The following is a 9,974-nucleotide window of genomic DNA, read 5'->3' as shown; positions in this document are numbered from 1 at the left end:
AATGCCTTCCGTGACCTTGTTAGGCATATTATGTGCCTTACAATAAGGACCACGGTGCTATGAGGAAGGGCTATTGCCCGAAACGTCACCTATTATATATGTTTCCTTCTAAGGCCGCACACACACACGATGTCATTGACGAATGTGTTGAGTTGTTTGTTACATCAGATGCGTGTGGACATCTGACGTGCTGGAAGCCCATGTGAGCGATCAGAATAAAGGCTTCAGTTACCCACAGATGTTAAGCCTGCGAAACAGATGGCACCGTCAACCCGTCACTCGACTGGAGCCCCTTGCTGGCCAGGGGCATAGCCACTGGGAGTGTCGTGAGGGTCTGGACACCAGAACTCATACCAGGACAAAACATCCTTGGATGAGTCCGCATTATTCTCCCTTTTACAAGGCGACATAAATGCCGATCATGCTGAATACGGAACCTTTCAATATCCCCACTAACAGTCGGCTGGGTATGCCAGTCAGTATCCGGCCGTTGTGTAGCCTGAATATAATGATAGCTCAGAAGAACTCCTCTCATTCGCGACAAAGTATCAGGAGTGTTGGAACGTCCTGGATGCTGTCTGTAATCCAATCAATAACCACCGAGAGCCGTTCGTGTGGGAGGGCTCCCCAAACTTCCCAGCGTGTCGCCAGCTGTGTAGCAACCGTGCAGCCATCGCCGTGGTCGTCGTCGTCAACTCACAGCGGTGAATTATATAAGTATCCCCCGTCAGCACCGCAGGAGCGAAGCATGGCAGCACAGCCGCCCGCGGCGGGCGGCGGCAACGTCGTCGCCGCCGCCGCCTCCGCCGCCGCCTCGCTGGTGGCCGCGTCCACCCTGAGGGGCCTCCTGGGTCTGGCCGCCTCCTCCACGGCGCTGCCCCTGGCCGGCACGGCGTCTGTGGACGCGCAGGGGCCTGCCGCTCACCGCGGCGCCATGGCGACCTCCTCCTCGACGTCGCCCAACGCCACGTCGGGCGACGAGGGCGAGCCGTGCGTGGCGTGGATGGAGGTGCAGCACTTGACCTTTCACGTCGCGAACGCCTGCTTCCTGCTGGCCCTCCTCGTGCCCGGCACCGTCTTCCTGCACATGGTGCTGTTTCGGACGCTCCTGGTTGCAGGTACGACCCCGGGGGGAGGCGGGGGAGGTGGGGGGAGGGGCATGAGGATTGAGTCCAGCAGGGGTGTTGGTGCTCGCTCATTGGGGGCCCTGAACAGAACACTTTTTTTGGCGACAGGAGGAGAGATGTAAACAAGAGATGGAGATGTAGGGAGATGAGAAGAGAGCTACAGATGATGACCGAGATGTAATGAAATGAGATTTGAATTCGAGTTCAGATTTGGTTCGGCCTTATTTTTTCCGCAGATCTGGGACCCCTTGGACTGCTCGAGGCCCAACGCCTTTGCTGAGATTACTCTCACTTCACGTCGCCACTGGCGGAATCATTTGGCCCTCTCTCCACACTCACGTTGGCACCTTCATTCACACACTGCTCGCTGGAGGTCATTCATTGTTCTCTGCTGCTCTCGCTGGATTTCCTCCCTCGTGTTACCTGTATTGATAATTCCCTTCCAGTTCAAGGCACCACGCAAAGCATTTACCTACTGTCCTCTGCGTAAGATTTATGAAAGTTAATTGTTTAGTATGTATTTTCTTAAAACACTGTATGCCGTCATTTGAATTTAAGTCAATTATCACCTGTACATGTGTTTTATTGTTTTAAAGTGTCTCGATGATGTGGCATTTAGACCTTTTACATATGAAAACATTTAATTGTCATTGTAATTTAATTAAAATTACGAATAAATGCCTTTCCAGACCGTCTACGGGAAGGCCCCAGCGGATGGCACCACAGCAGTGCCTCATTAAAAATAACACGCAGCTGCTGCATTTCGTGACAATCTCAGAGTAACCACCACGGGCATTATCTTCGCCGAAAATAAATACGATTTGTAATATTTGTGGCGGCATTCCCCTGTGAATACCAACTGTGCCTGGTGTCATCGCCCATCCTCAGAGAAGCACCGGCTCGTCGCAGTCATGACACCACCGGCTCGCTGGTGTCACGAAGCCTCATGGCCGTTTCGCTCTGCGTGGGTGACCTGTCGCCTCCAGGTTGCGCTCTGTTCATCACGTGGGCGGCGTTGTACCGCTGCGCCATTGACATCGTGGTGTGGAATTCAATCTTGCTCACCATAAACCTCGTGCACCTTGTCTACCTGCTCTACCGAAACCGCCCGGTGAGTGTCACCCGCCACGGCTCTCATTGTGGGGTTCACGCGAGTGGACGCCCACGCTGAACCTAGCGCTCATCGCGGACCATCGCCCTCGATGGTCGCGGACCAGGGGCCTCTCTGTCGTTGTGTGGAGCGGCAGTGTGCGCTCATGGTTCGCGCGCTGCACTGCGAACCCAGCGACCCCGATTCGATTCCCGCTTGCGGTCAACATCGGTGATGATTATCTGAACTGGTCCTGGGACTCTCCCAGGTCTACCTATCCTCAAATCAGTACCTGTCGCGGTGTGTAATAAACATCGCCACTGGGGGCGACGGAGGCACTCGCCCACACACCCCGTGTCTGGCCGTGCACCTCCCCGGCTTCACCTTGCTTCTCCGTGTCGCCGGCGGGGGCCGTCTCCCAGGTGAAGGTGCACGGCGAGCTGAAGCGCGTCTACCGCCGCCTGTTCGAGCCGCTCAACGTGTCGCGCGAGCTCTTCCAGACGCTCACGGGACAGTTCTGCACCATCATGCGGCTGTCGGCGGGGCAGCCGTACAGCGTGGAGGAGAGCACCTCCACCGACGGCCGCCTCAGCATCCTGCTCAAGGGCAAGTGAGTCGTCGTCGTCGTCGTCCGTGTGAGTCGGATCGTCATTCAACTGCCCCGCGAGCCGAGCTTGCCACATTGCTCTTCACTGCTGAGCAGGAGCGCACTTGCAACGCAGAGGTCGCCACCGGCGTGCTAAAATAGGGGCAAGTTTCTTAAATGCCCCCCACCCCACCCCCTACCACCACCACCACCCCACGCCCGAACACCACCACCCCACCCCCTACCACCACCGCCAGCTCTGCCCACCCAGCGGTGTGACCGAGTGCACCACGTGTGGTCGAGCGGCAGGTCGTGTGCGGTGGGGTGGAGTGTGAGCGCTCCTGAGTCTTCCAAGACGTCTGGGCCACCGTGGAAGAGTAGGCCAAATACCCTCTATCGAGGCTGTCTAAAGCTCTTGCGAGTGGAGGCCTTTCCGCCAGCACTGGCACAAGCAAGAAAAAACCGGACCTTTCTTACCTTCTTCATTTTTGTGGGTAATGCTGCTGTGAGAGCAGTCAAATAATCCAGATGTCGTGGCAAGTTGGCGCAGTGGTAACAACCACGCCTCACAGCAACAAGCGCCAGGGTTTGATTGCCGACTCGAACCACTTTCTGCGTGGAGTTTCTATGCTATGCCCCTGTTCTTGCGTGGGGTTCCTCGGGGTTCTCTGGTTTCCTGGCTCGCCAGGAAAAGGCAGGACAGCAAGTAGACTAATCGCTGTTTCCATTTGTATGAGGGATAGAGCGTTTCCCCCTCACGCGCGTGGGTTTTATCCGGGTACCCCGGTTTCCTGCCACTTGTATAATAAACACTTATCGTGAATTGGCTAAAAACATCTTAAAATAGAAACCTAATGTAGTGACAGGGCCCTTCGGAAAAAGTCTCCTCCCACTTGGTGTGGCTTTCCTGGATAAACAACGAAAATAAATAATGAAGTGAAACTAGCAGCGTTGTGTCTGTCGAGGGTGTGAAGCCGTTCAGCGGCCACTGTGTCGGCTTGGTTGGATGTCGGTGACACTGCCCGCTCATCGGCAGTGCGAGGTGCAGTGTGGGATCACGTGACCCATGCTCTGGCTCTTGTGACTGCAGCAGTCACTTTGCGAGTCTTTCTTTATTGCCCACCGATGAAGGGGGTGACCACGTGCCCATTCCCTGTCCTGCAGCCATTTAGGGCTGATCACTGTTTGCTGGGGAGGTCAACCCGTGGAGTTTTTGTGTATAGAGGAGTGTGCCCCCTAGTGTTTTAATTTGTAAAGAAAGTCACTTGTCAGCATCTCTTGCGTACTCTGTGGTTCTGCCTGGACCAGATCCCCTGGCTGGGCCCCCAGCGCGACGCACACTGCGATGCGTCGCGCTGTCACAGTGACGACATGGCTTCTCCGCCTCTTGCCATGACGCCGATGTAGTTGAAGTGAAATGTTTTGAAAAACGAGAGGAACCCTGTTTATGAAGATAATGTGTATCGCATCCTTTACATCATGGGCATAAATCGGAATGTGCCATCCAAAAAAGAACCATAATACTTGCAGTTTTTAGTCTATGGCCACGACTAGTTTGGTATATTTCAGTCTGAGGTCAGGATACCAATTACATTACAACAATACGTGAGGAAAATTATGCATATGCTTGTTATGTAATTTTTTTCAAATGTGTGTTTCCAATAATATTTGATTTGTAATACGAGCAGCTATCAAAGGAAAATACTTTACATATTTGCAAATATTTTTTTTGCGGTTTTCAAAAGGGCAACTTTGTCATAGCAACGCAACCTTAAGACGACGGTTTGGTTCATATTGGGTCGTCAGTCGTTACTGTGCCCCTCATCACGGATGGACAAACAAATTATTTCGAAAACGTTCACGAAAATAAATAATTAGGAATAATTGTCTCATTTTCTTCTGGAGGAGGAAGCATTTGTCCGTGTGGCCAGCTCCTGGGGGCATGTGTTGTTTTATGCTGGACGGACACTTCGCGAGAGAATGTTTACAGATTTGCTTTTCCTCCTTCCGTGCGTGTCGCCAGAATGAGGGTGACCCATCGCGACAACTTCCTGCACAACATCTACCCCAACGCGTTCGTCGACTCGCCAGAGTTCCGCTCCACACAGCTGCACCGCGGAGAAACGTTCCAGGTGACCGCCGGGCATGTGGCGAGTGGCGTTAGTCTCTGTGGAAACGAAGTTGGTGATGAAAATATAAATTCATCAAGGATTTAATTTTTCGATTTAGACGCTGTCTCCCCGACAGACCTGGTCTTCACCTGAGGACGGCTGCTTGCGTTGTGGCCGAAACGTCGTGAGAATTATTTTTATTATTTGATTACTTCCCTTCTACGTGACTTTACCGAAAGAACCAAGAAGATGAATCCCTGCAGTCACGAAAGCTTTAAATCGAAATATGATTAACATGTTGTTTTAGCACACGAAACGAACACTGGCGATGAGTGCATTGACGACTCCATTGCAATCCCGTGTACGATCCCCCGACCTCCCTTTGCACGAGCAGGTGACGATCACTGCCGACGAAGACTGCGAGTTCCTGTGCTGGCATCGGGAGAGGCTGACCTTCTACCTCGAGGTGGAGCCATTCCTGAAGGAAGTGTTCAAATACCTCATCGGGAAGGACATCACCAACAAGCTGTACTCCCTCAATGACCCCACGCTCAACATCAAGGTGATGCGAAGCCTCAGAGGAGCACCTGGTGCAGTGTGTAAACATCAGCAGTGGGAAGAGACAAAGACGGCCGGCGCAGGCATGGTGCTGGCCACCCACCCCCTCGTGTTCCATGTATGGACTTCTTTAGCACTGTACGTAGCCAACCATGCTAATCGGAGCGGGGGAAGGAAAATAAGATAATGCCAAAAAGCAGTTCTAAAGAAATGAGTTTTCAGTTTTGAGTTGCCATTGCTGCTGAAGCTGCATGGGTAGCGTGCCCTCTGCAGCGAGATGGAGCGCCATTCATCAGCCGTGTTAAAATGACAAACGTCCTCAATTTAACAAGGTAATAATGGTTGGTGTTTGAAAAAAAAAGTAAATTATGCAAAATGGGTGAACGATGTAGCAAAAATCGAAGCAATAATTACGTGAAGGTTCATTAGGGAATCTCACACGTATTTAATTTTCACAATTACGTATATGATGCTCATGTATCATGTGTTTGACCTCATTGTCGTTAATAGCTAATGGGAGGGACGGATGATGAATATATCTAGCGAATGAAACGTCTATATGCTGTATTTGGTTTCTGCTTGCATACGAATGCAATAGAAAAAGACCCACTTCTCACCTCCATAGTGGCACCTAGAAGTGATGGTGGGCCATTGACCCAGCCGTATGAATTATATGGGTACAATCGATGCATCGATTCACCAATTAAAATGAAAAATGTACATAGGAGAGAGGATAGAATTTCTCTATTTTCTGCACAGCATTTAGTTCACGTGACCCCTGCAGCCAAAACGTTTTGCTCAACGAAAGTAAATAATGACTGGAGTGACGCAACTGGGAAACACAATGGCGTACGTTGCATTGCGAACCGTTTTCTCCGGCCACGACCTCTCGACCTCTCTCTTGACCTCTGTCTCCCCCGCTCCGTCACCGACAGGCGGCGAAGTGCCTGGACCGGCAGCCGTCGCTGTGCTCCCATCTGTCCCTGACGCAGGTCCGCAACAGCCTGGCCAGCTCGTCCGAGCCTGAGGAAGGCCTCGCCCAGCTCCGCTCCACCTCGTCCAATGGGGGCGGTGAGTGAAATTGGGTAAACGTCACCGGCATTGCTGTGATTACTCTTTGGTTCTTTCGGTAGAACCAAACTCGGGTTGAAAGCGTCGGTCCGTCTATGACGTGGGGTTGCGACAACTCTCATACCGACGATCCCGGTATGAACACAACTTTAGTGCCAAGTTGTGTTGTTCTCTTGTACTTTCCCATGCTAAATCGGCCACATTTACCGAATGGTTGCCCACAACAAGTTGGAGTCACAGGTCAGAGTGAAAGAGGGCTATCTTGCAAATACGAAAACCCGTCGTGGCCTGCGGGTCACGCCAATGAAACACGTCCGTGGACACGCACGTCGCACAGCGTTACAGAGTCCGTGCGAGTGCATGATTCTTGTTGTTTGTTTTTAACCAGCCAAAGAGATCGTACCACTACGGGAATCATCAGCAGGTGTGCCACCTATCCTAGTTTCCCCAGTATCATCCTGAATTTGAGGGAGCTGCTCTGGGAAATCTTTGAAGGCTTCCCAAGGTCCTGATCGGCCTTCTCACTTGTATGAAAAGGAGGCCTTGTGGGTAATGCACCTGGCCAATGACGATGATTAAGCACGTAACGAGTCAAATTGGGGTTGCTCTTTAATGCAACAATGATTCCTCTAGCACCAAGTCGGTTTTCATGAGTGTGATATATTTCTATATGTTCGGCAGGGTGTCCATGCTGCACAACTCTTGGTACAACCCTAGAACATATATTAGAGCCCTAAGTGATTGCTTTGTTGCTGTGTATCGTGGTCTCCGGTGGCGGCAGGGGTCGTGTGGACCCAATGCAAAAACAATCCATTCTCGCGTTGCGTACACGAGTCGATGTACGTAACGTGAGTATGAGCGGATGCAATTGATTACTCAATGCATCTTTACACCCCTAATGATGATGGCAATGATGATATTCCTTTCTCTTCAGGCATTCCCTCACATATGCTGCCCATTGAAGAAATCGGGGAAGATGATGTTTTCCAGGACAGGTCATGAAAAAAACCCACTTAACATTGCAACCAACATCCACCCACAGTGACCAGTGAAATACAGACATTGCTGTGGAATTGACTCTGAACAGTGTGTATGTACACACAGCATATAGAAACCCTGGCCAATCACAAGCACGAAATAAAGTATCTGAAAGTCTCAGGCTCTCTCGACTTGGATGTAGCAATACCCTTCATGCGCCTATGCCAACAGTTGGGGGCCTGCTAACTCGTCCTATGGAGGCTCTCTGATGCCCTCATTGGCTGAAGCGGAGCGTCTGATTGCACTATACATTGTGCGAACGGGGCCTGTAATGGCAGCCAACGTATGTATGACGTGTTACGTGTACATTGCGTTCCCGGGCAATCTACGTCTGGACTACCGCGTAGGGATGCCCGGTCGCGCTGGGTAAATATATCCGGTGCATTTGTGGTCGTGCCCCGTGTTGTTCGTCGGGATGTCCGACACGTCGCTGCATGTGCTGGGAGCTCCTTCGGCAAGCTCAGGAATGAGCTCTAAGCACGTGGGTGGTAAACGTCGGACATCTTTGCCGAACCATGATGCGTATACAACCCGAAAACACATTTGAAATTTGTCTGTCTTTAAAGTATGTATTATATGTATATAAAACATGTATTCAAACAAATGCAACAATCGTCCAGTATAATTGTTCTTGAAGCACATAGATAAAAAAGCACAAATGTTTTAAGAGACACAACATATCATTTATTGCAGAGAGTTTTACATCAATCATTCAATCTCAGCCAACACTCAACGTCACCTCAAAAAGTATTATTTTTCCCCATTATTGCCAGACATGGTGTACAGGTAGAGGCACAGGCCTGCATGGGCTGCTCGTGCCACTGCTGGCAGATGGGGCTCCACGAGAGGGGCTCTGGAGAGAGCCCCTTTGAGGCGGGGGAGTAATTTTGACTCTCCACGCTGGGCAGATATCCTTGAAGAGGATTCTGTGCACGAGATATATATATAAATATATAAACGTGATGAACTTGTGACCAATGTCGACGGCTAAACTTCTAACAGGATACTCGTAAGCGTCGTTTAGGCTTGACAGGACTAAGACGATGTTTGTCGTGAGTGTTGTACCGCGACATTGTCCACGAATGCTCTGACCGCTTTGGTGTTGTGTGTGCATGTTGTATACTTCCCACAGGATTATCAGATAAAAGGCGTTGTTATGGTCTCACAGGTCGGCAATCTTTAAGACTCGATTGTACATTCCATAACTAAAGGTTCATCCTCTGTTCATTACGATATAGTTTTTGGTTTCTTAGTACGCCAAGCGAACGGAATTTAAAATAATCCTTTTCTCGGAACATGAAAATGACTTTTTTTGAGGTGACTGCGAGTATGCAGCTATATCTTCACATCGCTCAGTGCCATGATACTACGACTCAGATTTATGTTCCATTAGAAGTTAAGATTACGTTTAAAAATCACGTATTACTTGTACACACTTCACGTCGGTAACGCTAAACACACGAACATTCATTATGAACGATCAAAGACAATTGTCCGACGTTGTCACTTAAAAGTGTTTTACAGAAATTCACTCAATTTAAACCAACACGTCACCACAATTTCTTGGCTGTCTGTTTTTCTTTTGTGTAACCAGTTTTCTGCGGGAAGACGTAAAGTCAAATTGTGTATACGCACACAATAAAACGCATCCCACGACTATTGTTTTTGTGGAATTTTATAAAATGAAGATTCAATTTTGTAGTTAGCACGTTTTAACGCCTCTGAATTTCCATCTGATTCAAACCCCGAGCAATTGCAATGTTTGCATTTCTCATTGCCACTGCCAAAAAATGAATTCCTTCAAGTTTAAAATGTTTACACAACGATGCAGAAATTAGGACGCACTTTGAAATTATTTGTACTATGTTACTGCTAAACGCCTGGCAGAGGGCAGACGGCACGTGGATGCAAGCATCACTTTTGCAAAAAGAAAAGTTTAAAAATTGACGTGGTTTGGAGTCTCATTACAAAAACATTACTGAAACAGTAAAAAAAAGTATGCTTACAGACATAATATCCTCGTTATTTAGAAATTAATTATATATCCCTTCTGGACACAACACGGTTTCTCTCCAGAAGGGATGATAACGATTTGTGTTTCAAATATATTTTTTTTTATCGCAAAACGAATCTAAAAAGACGACCGGCAGGGCAAATAGGTTACTTCCATGGTCTAGTTTATTGGTTTCACTACGAAAAGTGTGTAATTAAGGACAAGTAAAAAATCAAAATGTCTAAAGTGATACGTATTTGTGGTTCTTCAGGTGCTTAACAAGGGCATTTGGAACAGATCACTACCTCCAAGCTAATCACTGCCGTTGCAAATTATTTAGAAAACACTAAATGATTTGCAAACTTGGTTGATTGGGAGCAGGAATGTTGATTTAATCACC

At 49.1% G+C, this 9,974-nt stretch overlaps 1 protein-coding gene across 1 annotated transcript; it reads left to right on the top strand.

The window, feature by feature from the left end:
* Window positions 1-748: 748 nt before the first annotated feature.
* LOC144734258 (popeye domain-containing protein 1-like) lies at window positions 749-9,237 on the top strand. The gene is made up of 7 exons (XM_078616384.1): window positions 749-1,118; window positions 2,114-2,238; window positions 2,640-2,827; window positions 4,827-4,935; window positions 5,309-5,476; window positions 6,408-6,543; window positions 7,478-9,237. The coding sequence occupies exons 1-7, from the start codon at window positions 749-751 to the stop codon at window positions 7,543-7,545; spliced, it is 1,164 nt and encodes a 387-aa protein (XP_078472510.1). The 3' UTR covers window positions 7,546-9,237.
* Window positions 9,238-9,974: the final 737 nt, after the last annotated feature.

This window comes from Lampetra planeri, chromosome 50, assembly GCF_965212315.1.
Source record: "Lampetra planeri chromosome 50, kcLamPlan1.2.h2, whole genome shotgun sequence".
Classification (NCBI taxonomy): domain Eukaryota; kingdom Metazoa; phylum Chordata; class Hyperoartia; order Petromyzontiformes; family Petromyzontidae; genus Lampetra; species Lampetra planeri.
Note: the sequence above shows the minus strand (reverse complement) of the source record. Positions and strands in the feature narration are given on the sequence as shown.